The sequence below is a fragment of the Curcuma longa genome, chromosome 3 (genome assembly GCF_044706935.1).
Source record: "Curcuma longa cultivar G26 ecotype Majalengka, Jawa Barat chromosome 3, ITB_CL_G26_1.1, whole genome shotgun sequence".
In the NCBI taxonomy this organism is placed as follows: Eukaryota; Viridiplantae; Streptophyta; class Magnoliopsida; order Zingiberales; family Zingiberaceae; genus Curcuma; species Curcuma longa.
Genome location: NC_133863.1, coordinates 14,162,606 through 14,180,952, shown reverse-complemented (window position 1 = coordinate 14,180,952; position 18,347 = coordinate 14,162,606). Strand labels below are relative to the sequence as shown.

Here is an 18,347-nt window from a genome sequence, read left to right as displayed (position 1 = left end):
ATTATGGACTTAGTTCTATCTTATGGATAACTAACCTCGAGACCAAAAGTTGGACATATCAAAAAGGAGTTTTCAAAAATTATGTTTAAAAGAAACTTTATTATATAAAAACTATTTTTGAGTGTTTATTTCTTCAAAGTAGCACATTAAGACTTACGTTAGGCTTAAAAACATAGATAGAATTATATTCATAGAAAGTCGACATTTTGACTTTTTGATTGCTTGGAACATTTTTAGTGCTCAGACCCTAACCCCAAAAATGACAAAAGTAGTTTGATTGGGGTAGGTGAAAAGTCAACGTGCGGTCGCTTGGAACCCTCTGATCACTCAAATTCGAGTCAGTCAAAATTAACTATCATCAATACAATGGTAAAATTTACACACCTTGTTGATTGGAGCCTCTGGTCGCTCATCTAAACGTTCATGAGTGCCTTTGATTAGACCCCTTAGGTCGAAGGGTACCACCCTCTAGTCAATTGGAGAACCTTTATATAGGCGACCCGAGGCAGTGTGATACACAATCGTATGTCGTACTATGATGATAGTCAATTCAAATTACCGAGCCCCTCTACACTAGTCTAGTATAGGGAATGACTGGATCGTCTTTCTAGAGGAATTTAGCCAACGAATGGTAATCTCAAGATTAAATGAAATATTTTGGGGTTTCGGTGGTTTTTATTATTGTAAATGAGGGGTTTGTTTTGGATTCAATTGCTAAGGCTAATAAATGAAAAGCATTCTAATCTAATCTAACCTACGATTGCAAAGGAATACATGCAAACGTAAAGTAGGACATGCTAATCTAACCTAAACCTACTTGCAATCCAAATAAAGAACAAATATCACTAACATTTAAATAAAATAAAGCATTTAAAGAATTTAAATGAATTGAAATGCATTAACAGAATCGAAAGTAATGTAAAAGCATAAGGAGAAATAAACCAAACACTTTGTAAGCATAAAAACTCAGGAGGTGAAGATGGAGGAGGAAGAAGATGACTCCCAATGCCCTAAATATTGAATGACTTTATATATCTCTCAATGAATCGACTTCTTCCAAGTCAACCCAGCCACATGCGCCATAGTCATGCCTAGGGGCATGGCTAGGCCGTGTTGGCCACTGAGTGGGCTTTCGATCGAGTTTCAAATTGGGGCACAGCCAGACCGTGTTTCCTATTATGATGAGAGGATTAAAAATGTCAATAGGAACATAAAATAATACTTCAACTCATTGGTTATCAAGCAGTTGCCGAATTCCAACTCCAAACTCTTCCTAAATCCTTCAAAATTTAATTTTTAGCCGTTTTAAAGCTCGTTTCCAACCCATGTTTTTTTTACTTCGAGTCATCTTTCTCGACACTATGCCTAGATAACGACACTAACTTGATCTATTTCAAGTTAGTTTTTATTAACTTTTCATTTATAATATTATCTATTTAGAACTAAGCATAAATCCACTAAGGCTAGCACCTCCATGGTACCTAGTCAAGACTCTAGGTTTCCTTCCAACCAACTTAGGATTTTAGGCATGGCCATCATACCTTCATACCCATGCCTGCTAGAGACTTGAGTAGGAAATTTTTCACCGATCACTGTGCTGACATCATCAAGATCATAACCTACTTTGGTTTGTCCACACTACTTTACTATGATCATATAGTAAATGTTGAGCTTTGTGTCATGTTTTATAACAACCTGGCCAAGTTAGATGATTTCATCTATACATCTAGAGTTGGAGGTGTTGATATCATATTCATGTTGGTACGGGAAGCACCAGATGATCGAACCTTGATTTTGATAATTACACGAGGTTCAAGTTAAGTGTATGGTTGGACGAACAAGTTGATCTAGTGTATAGGGAGCACAGAAAAGTCCTAGTTAAGGCTAGACAAGACAAAGCCCTAGTTGTTGGCTAGGCAAGGGCAAGTTCTGGTCTAGAGGATCAGGCAGAATATTTAGTAGGTAAAGTGCACCAGGTGCAAATCCATGCAGTGTCAGAGGACTAGGAAGCATGGTCAAAGTCCAAGCAAGTAGGGTCAAGAGTGTTAATTTGAGGGGTGTTCTAAGGCAATCGCCTTACGGTTATACTATTTATTGGATAAATAGTAATTCACTATTTGAGTGCACATTCCATATGTGTTTGATTGGATCTTAAACTCAAATACTGAATATCCACAATACGATTCATAGCGTGAGAGAATTTGTGATTGGATCACAACTAGTAAACATCTATCTCTACACGTGTAATTATGAACGTATTGAAATTATCCCTAGTCGAGGAATTGATGATAGCGGATATCATCGATTCTGTCGAGACTAGTACGTTTTGAACTCCTTGGTTAGCCAAGCAGCTGATCTCACTGCTGTCGACATTAGATGTTGAGAGTTAAACGTGGATGCCGATTAAAGGTAACCAGTTCATTGGAGTGACCTGCTTTGAGACTTCATATAGTTCGATATACATATGTCAATGAAGATCTCAGTGCAGCTTAAGTGCGAGTTTCCTTTGACTTGTGGTATTCAAGTCGCCTTGGTCATGGAAGCTTATACTTTGACATCTTAAGCAAGCATCTCCGATGAGGTATGGACCCGAGATGATTGGGTATAAGTCGAAGTGTCCGAAGGTGTTTGAATAGCCCACAAATTCACCGCTCCTTGGAAAAAGAGACATATACCCTGCAGCCGCTTGTCAGGATTGTTACTAAAAGTCTTTGGCCAAAGCATTACATGTTAAGAGTACGGTACTCTTAGACACATGTACAAGTAACTTGAATCCACAGGACAAGAAATCAGTTTGGACTAGGTGTGACATAGTCAGCCTAGTGGGGACCGACACATAGACCATGTCCTGAACCAAGCGGGTATTAGACGATAAAAGGAATGAGGCATGATTCAGTGTAGCTGCTGAAGGGTTTAGAACTGTTCTGGAATCAATCGTTGATTCTTTGATCAATTGGGGGTCATCATATACTACTAGGTGTCACTCATGATCGTTCCGTAATTAATGGTTAATTATGGACGGCCAACATAATCGGAAACCTATTGGGTCACACGCACAACAAGTTCTCCGAAGGACTTAAAACGAGTTTGAGAATTGGATTCTCAGGACGAGAGAAATAAAGTTTGGTTGAACCATACAACGGACAAAATAATGGAATTCATCTTGAGAAGACGAAATGAACGAAACTAATTTCGTTCAAATCAGAGGTCGTTTGGTTAGTGAATCAAATGATTCAGTTTTGAACCGAATTGAACCAACTTGGTTTGATTCGTAATGGAAGATATTTTGGCAAAACGGATGTGATGAGAAGCTTCACCTTGGGAAGATGAAACGAACAAAATTAGTTTGGATTAAATTGAAGTTCATTTGGTTTGTGAACCAAGCAAACCAAAAAGTAAATCAGTTTGCTATAGTAACTCAAATCGGTTCAACTCAAAACCCTAATCTTGGTTTTCTTCACTGCAACCGGTTCACTGTAGTCGTGAAAAAAACCACTGTAGCTTCTCCTTTAAAAGCATCGCGCGATTTTAGGTCCTGTAGGTCTTCTCCGCCGCGACAAAAACCAAAGGCGTGAGCCCCTATTCATCTTGTTCGGTGGAGCGCCGCCTGGTCACGGGAGAGCAAACGAGATGTAGCCTCTTCCTCCATCTTCGCGAGCACAAGGAGCAGTAAGGTGGAAGAAGCCCGATTCTTCATTCTCTCGATACTGCTCTGCCACCGACAAAGTTTTCTTGAGCGGCGCAGGAGGCTGGTTGTTCGCTCGGTTGGTCGGCCGCTGGAGAAGCGAGAATGCAATTAACCTGGCCGCCGCACACGAGGATAGCGTGAGGTGTTCTCAAGATCCCGCCTCTGCCCAATCTCGATCCCGCATCCGGATGATTACGGCCTTTGTGCGGCCGAAAGCATCTCTATTTTCTGCCGACTACTTTGGCTCTCCTAGCCGACCATCTTTGCTCCGACGACTGCTGTTTTGCCTGCTCGTCGGCCACCAAAGAAGTAAGAGACCGGAGCCTTAAGCCCTGATCCCTTCTGACTCTCCTCGATTCTTTGTCTTCGGCTATGAGGGGAAGGAGGAGAAGAGTTTTCTGTGCCCGAGAGTACAAATTGGGTGAGAAGGGGAAAGCTGAAAACCCCTAATTTCTATTGTGTTCTTTCGTGGCCGTGTAATATCCTAGAAGTTTAGAGTTAGAAATTTACCAAGTAAAAGACTCAGTTTTTAAGTGGACCGGTTTAAGTGGGTTCATGATGGAAGAGAGTTTTGTCGAACAGACACGATGAGAAAATTCGTCTTGCGGAGACGAATCAAACAAAACTTGTTTGGACCAAATCGAAGGTCATTTGGTTAGTGAACCAAACAAACCAAGATTTGAACCAAACTGAACCAAGTTAGTTTGGTTCATACGGGAAGAGGTTTTGACAAAATAAACCAGATGAAAAGATTCGTCTCGCGAAGACGAATCCAATGAAACTGGTTTGGGTCAAATCCGAAGTCGTTTGATTAGTGAACCAAGCGAACCAAAGTCGGACCTGGTTTGCTACAGTAACTGGTTCAGTCGTATAATAAATTCTAGGTTTTTAAGCTGGTTTGATCCGATAAACCCTCGTTTTAGTCGGCTTAGCCGTTAATTGCACCGACTAAAGCGCAACTTACGTGATTCCTCGTTATAAAAGGAATCTCGTAGCCCGTCCCCTAATTCAATCGCGATCTTCCTCCTTGCTACCGACGCCGCTCCTCTAGCCGTCGGATTGCCGCACCGCCGCACCTCCTCTTCGCCGCTGCACAGGTTGACGCCGCCGGCCTGTGCCTGCTCTGTTGCCGACGCGACGCCGCCTTCCATCTTCTTCTCCGCCGCGTCCTTCACCAACCGCCGCCGCTTGGAGCCGACGCCACCGACGCCGGAACGCCGTCATCCTTTGATTGACGCCACCCTGCCGCTTGCTTGGAGAAGACCGCCGCCTCCTCCCGTCCTCCTCACACGAAGACCACCACCCTCAAGGAGCCTCGTCGCCGCCGTCCCTTGCGCCGACGCCACAAACCCGCCACCGCCGGACCAGAGAGGTGAGGGAAGTAGCTAGTTAGGTTTTTGTTTAGGGATTAAAATGAAATTGGTTGGATAACTTCCAATTTTCTTGAATCTGATTGATCTCCGCCACAGCTTCTTGCTGTGATTTGGAACCGACCGGAGATTGGGGTTGGTTCTATTGCAAGGGGAAGAAGAAGAACCGAAGATTTCTTAGGGCTTTATAGGGATCAATCAAAGGTAAGTGTTTCGGTTTTTGGTTTAGTGTGGTTTAGCCAAGAGTTTTAAGTTTAAACCTTATGCTTGCTGTGACCAGTGTGCTTGAATTTGACCTGTTCCTTCTGTGGGATAGGACAGTGGGAGGAGTGAAGACATTGAAGCTAAGGCTTGATTTGGAATCGAGGGAATCTAGAGCATAGATCAAAGGACCTTGATTTTATTGGTCCTCGTACACAGAGCCTCTTATTTTGATGGTTCTAGTGGTGACAGACTTCTGATCAGGTGGGTAATCTCTGTATTTGGTCAATACAGATCTATTCTCTTTTCAATGCATGATTCCTTTGACAGTACTTGTAGTTTTGATACCTTGACGCTAATTATTCTGTTATTTGTCTACTTCTTTTATTAATCATGTTCCTATCATGCTTGACTTTATTTCCGTTGACCTTGGATTAATATTCCTGACTATGCTTCTACTCTGGATATGACGTTTGTGATCATTAGTGTTATAGTTCTTTCCTTATGAGACTTGAGATCATTATGACCTATACCTACACTTATTGATTTACCTGGTAGGTGTTAATGACTATGAAATGAACATCTCATCATGACGTCAGATAACGATTGTAAATCCCAATGATGTGGGTCTATCGTGTCTATAGCTGGCCTTTAGTAGTATATTGATATAGGTGGTTATGATCCCTACTTCCATCATATTGATGGCGACTGCATGGCAGTGTACGCAATCGATGCCTGTATCTTGTGTCCTCGTCACCATAGAGTGGTGGTACTTGTTGGTGCAATCTTTGCCCCAAGTGCATTGAGTTTCAATGTTTGGCTAAACCATGTTTAAAGTTAGGCAATACTTGTGATCTAACATGTGTGATGCAAGTTTGAAGGAAAAGTCCAAGTGAGAAGTCTTGGCAAAGGAAAAGTCCAAGTGGGAAGTCTTGGCAAAGGAAAAGTCCAAGTGGGAAGTCTTGGCAAAGGAAAAGTCCAAGTGGGAAGTCTTGGCAAAGGAAAAGTCCAAGTGGGTAGTCTTGGCAAGGAAAAGTCCAAGTGGGTAGTCTTGGCAAGGAAAAGTCCAAGTGGGTAGTCTTGGCAAAGACTTGACATGACGAAGCTGATGGAAGCATCTCAAGCTAGTGCGAGGATGATGGAGCATCCAAGGGAGGCACGAGGCTATAGGAGGTGTTTGAAGGCCGAGGTCTAGGTCAAGAAAAGCTGAAATGGGATTTTTCAGCTTTACCAGTCGACTGCTCATAAATCAGACGCACATAGAATAATCAGTCGAGCTAGAGGAAGACAGGAGTCGACTGGGCAGTCGACTGGCCCTGCCAGCAATCGACTGATGCCAGTCGACTGGTCTTGGATCAGTCGACTGCTATTTGAATGTTGGAGAAAGATGGCAAGCATTTAATGCGCTTTAATGCAAGATTTTATTGCCGATTGAAGCCATCAGTCGACTGGCCCTGCCAGCAATCGACTGATGTCAAAGAATTATAAAAGAAGTCTGCTCGAGATCAACTCAAGAATTCTACCATTCTTTTATTCTTTAGTGCTTCTTTTGAGAACTTGTTGTTCTCTGATTCTTTGCTTTCTTCCTCTCCTCCTAAACATTATTTCACATCATTTTGAGGAGAACGAAAAGGTTGTAAAGGTTTCTCCGCCTTCGAGGTTTTCGAGAAGGAGACGATTCATAGTGCAGCGGGTGTGTGCGTGCGTGTGGATCCTTGGATTAGTCACCTCTGCGGAGGTGGATACCAAGTGAACAAACCGGGTTAGCGTTGATCTATTGTTTTCTCTATTATATTTTGCTTATGCTAACACTCTTGCAGAGAAACAATCAAAGAAGCTTCGAAAAATGCTATTCACCCCCTCTAGCGAACCAACCGATCCTAACAAATGGTATCAGAGCTCGGTACATTTTGGAGGATCTAACAATCAACCGGAGCAACATATGGCGTTCCAAGAGGGTTATAGCACCACACGACCACCATTCTTCGACGGAAACGATTTCGCATACTGGAAAGGTAGGATGGAGTTCTATCTAATGAATGATTTTGAAAACTGGATTATTGTTGTAGAAGGCTTCGAAAAACTGAAGGATGCAACTGGAACAACGCTACCTATCAAGAACTGGTCAAAGGACATATGTAAGAAGGCGCTTTGTTGATGGTACAAAGTCTTAAAAATTCATTAAATTCAATGAGTAGCCGTAGTCTTGACCCACCACCAAGATCATGGCATGGAATTGAATTAGTAAAAGTCCATTTCCATAATGCTGAGGTTGGGTCGAGAGACTTGAAACTTCACAACTTTCTCTTGGACAACAATGGCAAAAGGTTTAATTTATTTCCAGCATAATTGTTGATGAGATGTCATATAAAGAATTACGTCCAAGGTGACATGGAATGATAAAAAACTAACTTGTTTGGTAAGCCATTGACGCACAGAAAAGTGATTGCTTCTACGAGTTAATATTTATGTTCAAGAAGAGACTGACATACAAAGTTTCAACATCTATGATTGAGATGAAACCTATAAGATTTCTAGGTTAATCAAGAACACAACAAACTCCCTCTTCAGAAGTACGTCCAACAAACAAAGTTGCATCTTGTTTTGCTCCGCCAAACAATGTCTTGACAAATGGTATAACTCCTCTGTAAAAGGCATGTTCTCTAGCAAAATTGTAGTCAAAGGCAGCCAACAGCCTTTTGCTCTAACTCACCATCCCATTCCAAGTGAAATATTGGCCTCATCCTGTCAAATAGGACCTATATGCTTTGGTCAAACATCCCTACATGACACGTAACTATAATTTCAGAGTTTGATTCATTACTTTGAAATGGCACTCAAATGATATGTTGATGGCTTCATCCAGCAGCCTAAGGCCTGTCTAGTGGCCAGAGGCATTCATCATAAACTCTATTGGATCTTCAATCTGTTAAGTAATATCAAAACAATGCAATTGTCTTCCTTGTCATCATCTCTAACTGGAAAATAGGACAATTAGACACTTCCAACACTTTCTTTCATTTAAAAGATCCAAGACAAATGCCTCCCAATTTTACTGATACATTCTACCACGCTCTTTAGATCTTGAGTTTGCCATTTGTAACATTGGTGTGGCTAATTTTACTAATTTCTTTAGTCTTGTAAAGCTGTATATAATGGCATGCTGATAATAAGCCAGAATCAACAAAGAAATTTCATCTTATTCTGATAGTAAGGCAGAAATCTCCTGCAATCTCTAATCTTCAAATATACGATTTCTATTGCTCACGGCCAATAATGACCCATGAACAGAACAGAGTACTAGGGATAAGAGTGAACTTTTCTAATTTTTAGACAACCAAATAAGAGAGACCTTTTTTGCTGACCTGAATGTCCCGGCTGCGCAGCCGCCCTTTCACGACCAACAGCCCCAACATGCTCATCGCCAAAATCGATCCTTTTCCTCTTCCATAACTTTCCAGTTTCCGCAAGCGCAGCGCCCTCCTCCTCCTCTGTTTCCTCCCCCTCTTCCTCCCCTTCCCCCTTATCATTATGCGCATCATCAGCGTCCCCTGGGAAGGCCTCGTCGACGATAGATCGGGATGGAAGAAGAAAGTAGAACTTCGTTTCTCCCATCTGTATGAGGTCCTGGGAGTCGAGCTTGATGGGCGGCGACCCGGGCTGATGGAGTACGCCCTCGACGATGCAGCCGTTCCTCCCCAGAACCTCCAGGCAGAAGCAGCGTCGAGGAAAGTCGTAGAAAATGCGAGCATGGTAACGCGATATGCTCATGCCGCTACCGATGGAGGCGAGGTCGACATCCACCTCCGTCGTCTTACTGCTGCGGCCCAGCAAGATCGAGTAGGTCTGCATGTAGTATTCGAAGTCCTCGCCCTGGAGCTTTGCGAAACCCACAACGGCGTCGTCCTCGTCGGCGTCGCCACTTCCTCCACGGCGGGTAGAGCCGCCGCTTCGGCCCTTGGCCATGGCAGCGAGAGAGGGGGAAAGGAGCGGTGGCCAGAATCGATGCGGCGTGGCGCTTGTTCGATCTGATTAGACCGGCTAACGGGTTCGGATCGACCCAATTTCAAATTAGGATCCAAAATCCGTTCAATAAATTATTTTAATACACTTTTCGTTAAATTTTAATATATACTTTTTCTTTGTTAGGATTGATAAAAAAAGCACTTTCAAAATGACAAACTTTAAAATCATACCATGTAAATGTAGGATAACACACTATAAAAATAACACAAATATGAGTTATTTTTAATTGCGCGACACCCCTGACCCCCAACCGCTGTCGCCTTGCCGTCGCCATTAAAATTTATTTTTCCAATTCGGTCGGAAACCGCCGAATTGCTATTTTAATTGAAATTTATGGGCTATCGATACTAATCAACTCTCATGGGCTCGCGATCGCGTGATGGACGATGATCCCGCTGTCGGGCATAGAATTATTGAGCTTATTATTTCAACATCCATAATATAATTAACACAACACATTTAATAGGTAAAATAAACTTGTTGTGCTTACTACAACATCCATAATATGAATTAACACGGGCGGTAATAGGTTGAATAAACATGGCATAGTCTGTTTACGTGCAGATTTGCTAGTGCAGCACAGTTTTTGGTGTATGGCTTGGCCATGGGCGTAGCACAAAATGCCTTGTCAATTATTAAGGGTTCGACCTGCAGATTCGTCTGGAGGATCCTTCTATGGGTCTCTGAACCGAGTTGGAACTCGTCGGCATCACTCGGCAACAATATTGCGCCAGCAACAGCAGCTTCTTCCTCGCATGCACGATCACCTCCCACCGTGTCATTACACGCATTCGGTCGCCGTCCCGCAGCAACAGCAGTAGCAGCAGCTGGCGCACTGGTCGGCCGAAGGCTGGTACCGCTCGAGAGATCAACGAGCATTAACGCACACAAGAAGAAGAAGAAGAGGAGGAGGAGGACAAGGCCGAGGTCTGCATCTTCCAATGCCCTTTTGTATAGAGATGCTGCTGCTGCTTTCTGCTCCTTTCAACTCTTGTCTTTATAGAGTAGGAAATGGAGAGGGGGAATTATATTATTAATTAGTTAGGTGGCACAGAGCCATCTAATGCCGACAGAGCATGTGCATTCCATTTGGTGATTCTCAGCGAACGAACTAGCAAACAATATAATCGACCTTTACCAATTAGTCAATTGACTGATAATATTAATTAATTCAATTTCTCCTCTCTTTTATGATCAAATTGATCCTTTTATCAACTTAATTTCCAAATAGTGGTCTGAGTTATATGCAACTTGATGAATATTCAATTCTAAATTAACTATATATATATCGTCAATTAAATTTTAACGGTAGTTTAATGTACTGCAAAGATTATTATTACTGAAAGCAATAAAAAAGGATTATAAAAAACCCATGGATTCAATATAAACATCTAATCACCAGTAAATTAACTCTGGGATAAGGATGAGATTGATGAGAACCACGGACCTTAACACCTCATCGATCCCAAAATAGTTAGCTAGATACTTCTTCTGCACCATGTTTCAGATATAGCTAGCAAGCAAACTTCTCTTCTTGTGACTGGGCAAGAACAAGAACTGGTGGGGTGATGATAAGACGATATGGATCATGTCATTTTTAAATTCTCGATGCACTTTTTCAACTATATCGAGATATACCACTTTGGGTAGTAGATATACACTTTTGAGTTTTGACGTTAAGACTCTGACCCGATTAAGTCGCTCGGTCCACATTACAAAAATATATTTAATTGACTATCTTTTAATCTATTATAAATAGATAGGTGTAGTTTGATGAAACACAATCATATAGAGAGTCAAGAAGAGTATAAGATGTTGTCATGCAGATATAACTGAGTTGGTTAAATGGAGCAGAATTGTATAAGAGTTATAAAAAAGGACAAGGATTTGAATCTCGACCAAATTTATGGATATTACAAAAATTATGGGTGAGTAAAAATTTGATTAAATCAAACAAATCGATCGATTTTCAAAATTCAATTCGGTTATTTCAGAAATTAATTTTTTTAAAAAAAATTGATTAATTCGGTTCGATTTTGATTTTAAAATTTCTTATTTGATTAAACTGAATCAAATTAATTAAAATAAAAAAATAATTTATAAATTTATAAGTAAGTAAATTTATATATCCTTAATTAATTGATAAATATCTCATAATATTTAAAAATTTTGATTATTTTAATTAATTTAATCGAAAATTGAATTAATCGATATTTTATGTGTTCAATTTATCCGATTTTTATTTAAAAATTCGATTAATTCAGTTAGTTTAAAAAAATTCGGTTCAATTCGATTTTGATTAATTATTCGATTTTAATTGAATACTCAACTAAAAAAATATATTCAAATATAAGATTATTATTATTATTATTATTATTAATTTTTAGCTTAACAATAGTTCATAAACTTGCTTTGCTTACTAACATCCGAAATATGAATTAACACTGTATTTGGTAGACTCCATTAACTTGGCAGTACTTTCTTCCTGTGACTGCATGTCCTAGTGCTGCACAATTTGAACCGTACGCTTTGCCTTTGCCCACATCACAAACTTGCCTATCCTTGTTTAAGGCTCCCCCACTAATCTTTTGTGTCCCCTGGAGGAGCCTTCTGTTGATCTCTGAATCGAGCTGGAACTCGTACTCCACATCACTGGACGATGATATTGCGCCAGCAGCAGCACCTCCTTCCTCGCATGATGCATGCCCGCCTTCCACCGTCTCATTGCACGCATTCGGTCGCCGTCCGGCAGCAGCTGGCGCACTGGTCGGCCGAAGACTGGCACTGCTCGAGAGATCAACGAGCATTAACACACACAAGAAGAAGAAGAAGGAGGAGGATAAGGCCGAGGTCTGCATCTCCCAATGCCCTTTTGTATAAAGATGCTGCTGCTGCTGCTCTCAACTCCGGTCTTTATAGAGTACGTAGGAAATGGAGAAGGGGGAATTATATTATTAATTAGGTGGCACAGAGCCGTCTAATTCCGACAGAGCATGTGCCTTCCATTTGGTTGCATATATATTTACATAAATTTCATCTTCTGTGATTCTCAGCGAGCTAGCAAACAATTGACCTTTTTACCAATTAGTCAATTGATTGATAAATTAATATTAATTCAAAATTCTCCTCACTTTTATGATCAAATTCTCCTTCTATCAACTTAATTTCCAAATAGTGGTCTGAGTTATATACAAATTGCTGAATATTCAATTCTAAATTAACTATATATATATATATATATATATATATATATCGTCAATTAAATTTTAACAGTAGTTTAATGTAGAGCAAAGATTATTATTAAAATAATTAATATAAAATATAAACCAAAGAGTATTTGAAACAATAAAATTGTTTTCAACATTATAGATCACCGAAAGCAATAAAAAAAAAACTATAAAAAACCCATGTTTAAATAGATAAAGATAGAGAGAAAGAATAAAGAGACAAATAAAGAGAAGATAATTGATTTATTATTATTATTATTATCCTAGCTAACAAATCTATTTATACATATTACTGAAATAATATATGAAAAATATAATAATAAATATGATAATAACAAATATAGAAAATAATGATAAATATGATTGAGATTATAATCCAAATATGATTAGTCATTGGTAATTTAAAATCAATTTATGATTCTTATATGGACTGCCAATCTTTATCCTCATGATCTCTGATAAACTCAATGGGTTGATGTTGAATGTTGAATTTGATTGTCAATATATCGAGAACATCTTCTCCAACTAGATAGGCAATTAAATCTTCTAGAGCAATGACTATTAGTATGACTAACGATATGACAGGTTTGATATGATTCTGGACTTTGCCATTGATGGAAGAGAACAATAAAGATATGAAGAGCTGCTATTTGAAAGCTAGAACTTGATATGTATATCATTGGAAGAAAGAGCAACAAAGAAAGAAAATTACAGTTTTTGATAACTGAAATTACTAGAGTAGAAGAGGAAAAAGAAGAAAATCTACTATTGTGTTCTGAGCAAAACTCGAAAAAATATTTATTGTATGTTGTTCTCTAGTCACAACAGTCACAGATGCGAGAAGTGAGATTTAAGAAGGTGTAGATGAAAGGAAAGCTAGCCTGAAATGACCCAAAGTTGCAATCTAGATCCCAAGGTTTTTCTTCAATAATCTTGATTTCCATCTAATGAAGACAGAGGGAGAGGTTAATAAGGAGAATAAGACTACGCACAGTGCAAAAGCCATGAAGGAGATGCACACGTGGATAGACGTGGACACCAAAAGGTCATGAAGGAGATGCATGTGTGGATAGACACAGACACCTGAAGGCATGAAGAAGGTGTGCGCGCGTATAGATACGAACACCAGAAGGCCATGAAGAAGGTGCACATGTAAATAGACGTGGACACTAGAAGGCCATGAAGAAGGTGTGTGTGGATAAATGCAGACACCAGAAGGTCATGAAGAAGGTGCGCACACGGATAGACGTGGACACCAAAAGGCCATGAAGAAGGTGTGCGCGCAGATAGACACGGACATTAATCAAAGGCCAAGGTGGTGAAAGCCAAGTTAGAGGTGTTGAAGAAGTCGAATGTGTAACACTGACTGGTGCCCAATTGCAGGTTGTGTCATCCTCCAACCAGACGTGGATGATGGTGGAAAAGACGTCAACGATCCTGATGATCACAACGGACAACAGGGAGACGTCATTGTGGAACCCCATGGTCTGGAAGAGTATCGACGCGTAGTATATGATGACATTGATGTTGATGAACTGCTGATAGATCTAGAAATGGATCTCCATGATGAGTGACGGGTGCCTTGACCTCCGCATATATTCTCAGTACGGTAGCTGGTGAGCGACAGACGCCTTGACCTCCGCTTTATAAACAAAAGGAGGTGAGAGATCTAGATGAGGATCTCGATGACAAGCAGTGGTAACTAGGGAAGCAAAAACTCTGATAAATCAGTAATCCCTCATCTAGCGGCACTTGCGTGAGGCCAACACAATCTGGCGGTTGTCGACAAAGAAGGCAACGGAGATGACATCCTTGATTGGTAAGTCCAATAGCGAGATCCTAGGTGAAGGTCATCCTCCCAGAAGCTAGATAAGGTGAACTGACCATTGGAAGAGAGGACCATGTCTTGAACAAAGTGCGAGTGGCCAATGAGGTGATACCCTGACACCATAGGAAGATCCCCCTCTGACACCATAATGAGGGTCAATCACCATGCAAGGACTTCTCGTCTTAGACGAACTAGCCTTCCTCCAAAAATAATGATCTCGGACAGCATCCGCTAGAAGCGTGTGCTTGGTAAGGTACTCGCCCATGACGCCAAAGTCATAATGCTTCCCAATGCTGATGAAGAAGGAGCTAGAGCAAGGAGATGGTAAGGAGAGGATTTGCTTCTTGTCCTTGTAAAGTGTTGAGATTGAAGACAACCCTTGTTACTGCTTTGTCAAAGAGGAGAACAAAAACTTGGCAGAGTGAAGAGAGAAAAGGGGTTGGGTTCCCCACAACCACGAGGGGTGCCACAGATCACCTGTTGATTAGTAGCCACAACCACTTCACCTTCTCGATGGCATGCTAGCAATAAGTGAGTGTCTCCTTGTTGTTTGTTTCACCAAAGAAGAGTAGAGCAATCCGACAGAAGAGGTGATGGTTCTCACAAGCGTCGGCGCAGGCTCTGACTCTCGTTCTCACCGGCGATCTCCTCGAGGGATTGGTCCTTGGTCTCCGACACAAGGAAGTGAAGAAGAATCTGAGCATGTTGGTGAAGGCGACGATGGGAGACCTGTGGATTGTGTCAGGCTCCTGGTTCAGCGTGTGACTCTGCATGACAAAGGTGGCAATGAGGGTGTCGGCGTTGCCGAAGGTGACGCTAATGGCATGGCAGGTAGAGTGGATTTGGGTTAGGAGGAGTTCCACTAACAGCATGAAGGTGGTGTTGTTGGGGTTGAAGTTAGCGAAGAAGAAAGTGACAAGCAAAGAGGGCAGCATTATGGTCACGCATGTAGCTTCCGATCCTTTCGATGTAGTAGACAATGAACCTGTAGTTGAGGAAGGTGATGAACATCACAACGACGATCATGATTCACGAAACCTCAAACACCTTCTGGAGCGTGTTCACGTCCTTCATCGGACTCATGAGGTTGGAAGATGTCCCTCTATGTCAAGTTCTAATTGCAGAATGAGATGTCAAGGAGGAACCATGTCATTGTGGTCCCCACCAAGTGCCACCCGTGTCGATGGAGGAACACTACTGATAGTGTCATCAACACCAATTCGGTGAAGAATGCCCTGATGATGAAGTAGATACCTATGGATTCCGTCAGCACCTTGACGAGCATCATGAATTGAGAAGAAGGCAAACGTGGAAGTTGTTGATCAATTGGCCATCAGGGATCCTTTGTAACAGCCGACGCATCATTGATCGGACACAAACAAAGTAGAAGGTCATGAAGGCAAACCCGAAGAGGGTGATCCAAAGCGACGATAGCGGGTCGAACTTCGAGAGGTCAAGCATGAGGGTGAAGAGGATTCACATGATGGCGTTGTTGGCCATGGTGGCGGAGATGCAGATGCAACCGATCTTTGAGTTGAGCAGAGTTTAGTCTTGGTGAGGATTTGGATGAGGACGGGTAGGCGGTGACGGAGTTGAGGAAGAGCAAGTATAATATTCATTTCATACCTTGTGAGAAGAAGCTCTGTGGGGCAAGGATGGTGGCGGAGCCGACGCCAAAGGTGAGGACAGTACCAACTGCTCTAATCACTATGACCGTATGTCCCGACCTTGGCATCACCTCGTCGTTCATCTTGATACCGACGAGGAACAACTTAACGAAGTCATCAAACGTGGTAAAGATGAATCTGTCGGAGTCCAACTTGTTTAAATTGATGGTCATTTTTTGCAGCAATCCATGAGTTAATGGTGGTTGAAAGAAATTAAAGAAGAAGAAACGAAGGATCATCATCATCATCATCATCATAGCCTAACAAACATATATTTATACATATTGCTAAAATAATATATATGAAAAATATAATAATAAATAAGTTAATATATCATAATACATACGATAATAACAAATATAGAAATAAATATAAATATAAATATGATTGAGATTATAGTTCAAATATAATTAGTATGATAATTTGAAATCAATTTTTAATTCTTATCTCCATCTTTATTCTCATTATAGATTCTAACATAAACATCTTAATCACCAGCAAATTAACTCTGGGATAAGAATAAGATTGACGTGAACCACGGACCTTAAGACCTCATCGATCCCAAACTAGCTAACTAGATACTTCTTCTGCACCATGTTTCAGATATAGCTAGCAAGCAAACTTCTCTTCTTGTGACTCGGCAAGAACACGAACTGGTGGGGTGATGATAAGACGATCGATGTGGATCATGCCATTTTTAAATTCTCGATGCACGTTTTCAACTATATCGAGATATACCACTTTGGGTAGTAGATATACACTTCTAAGTTTTGACGTTAAGACTCTGACCCGATTAAGTCGCTCGATCCACATTAGTAACAAAAATATATTTAATTAACTATCTTTTAATCTATTATAAATAGATAGGTGTAGTTTGATGAAACACAATCATATAGAGAGTCAAGAAGAGTATAAGATGTTGATGCCTTCAAAGGTTCTAGAGAAAAGAAATCAATTGGATTGCAAGAATTTGATTCATCAAATAGAAAAAGCAAGCAAACCGATCACAAGTTTGAACAAAGAATGGCACTAACTAGTTGAACTAGAAGAGCCACTAGATAAGCTAGCTAGTATGCAAGCTAGTCGATCAGTCATGCCGCCATTACGCAAGAGAATCGTTTATGGAAATCACAAGGAACATATTCTAATATAAGATTATTATTATTATTATTTTTCATTTTTAGCTTAGCAATAGTTCATAAACTTGCTTTGCTTACTAACATCCAAAATATGAATTAACAGTGTATGTAGACTCCGTTAACTCGGCACTGCTTTCTTCCTTTGACTGGATTTCCTAGTGCCGCACAATTTGTAGTGTACGCTTTGCCTTTGCTCGCATCACAAACTGGCCTATCCTTGTCTAAGGCTTCCCCAGAAATCTTTTGTGCCGCCTGGAGTAGCCTTCTGTTGATCTCTGAATCGAGCTGGAACTCTACTCCACATCACTGAACAATGATATTGCGCCAGCAGCAGCACCTCCTTCCTCGCATGATGCATGCCCGCCTTCCACCGTCTCATTGCACGCATTCGGTCGCCGTCCGGCATCAGCTGGCGCACTGGTCGGCCGAAGACTGGCACTGCTCGAGAGATCAACGAGCACTAACACACACAAGAAGAAGAAGAAGGAAGAGGAGGAGGAGGAGGAGGAGGACAAGGGCGAGCTCTGCATCTCCCAATGCCTTTTTGAATAGAGATGCTGCTGCTACTCCTCTCAACTCCGGTCTTTATAAAGTGGGAAGTGGAAGTGGGAATTGGTTGGGTGGGGGACAGAGCATGTGCCTTCCATTAAAGTCAACCCATTTTGATCTTTATTTGGTCAACTTTCCAAATAGTGGTTTGAGTTATTGCAAATCGCTGAGTGTTTAGTTCGAGATTGAATATTATTTTCGAGGCATAGCTGAGTTAATTACGACGCAGCAGACTTGTAAAAGAGGACAAAGGTTCGAATCCTGGCGAAATCAGAAATGGTCCCATGCGTCGTGATCAACTGCAATTTCTCGATTTATCTCCTCACAAATGGTCATGGGACCGATCGTGTTTGAGCCGCTGCAAATTGCTGAGTTTTCAGAAGAGATTGAATATTGTCAATTAAAAGTTTAAACAATTTTGATATGGGTCAAAGATTATTAAAATAATAAAAGGTAATATTTAAAAATTTAAAGAAAGTTTAATGTAAGGTCAAATATTATTGAAAATACTACATCAAGTAGATCGTGCCTTGTCAGTATTTGTAGATCTTCCTTACTACATCAAGTAGATCGTGTGTGTCTTGTTACATGATTTGTCTCTGCCTAATCTTTTCAAACTCTAATTGATTGAACTAAGTGTTTGATTGTTTAA

At 40.9% G+C, this 18,347-nt stretch overlaps 1 protein-coding gene across 1 annotated transcript in view; it reads right to left on the bottom strand.

Moving 5' to 3' along the window:
• LOC141824805 (FHA domain-containing protein FHA2-like) overlaps positions 1-9,243 on the bottom strand; it is a 31,378-nt gene extending 22,135 nt beyond the window's left edge. The window contains exon 1 of the mRNA XM_074712139.1: positions 8,625-9,243. Within this exon, the coding sequence (XP_074568240.1) occupies positions 8,625-9,225 (601 nt within the window). The 5' untranslated portion in view covers positions 9,226-9,243. The remainder of the gene's footprint in view (positions 1-8,624) is intronic.
• Between the last annotated feature and the right edge of the window lie 9,104 nt (positions 9,244-18,347).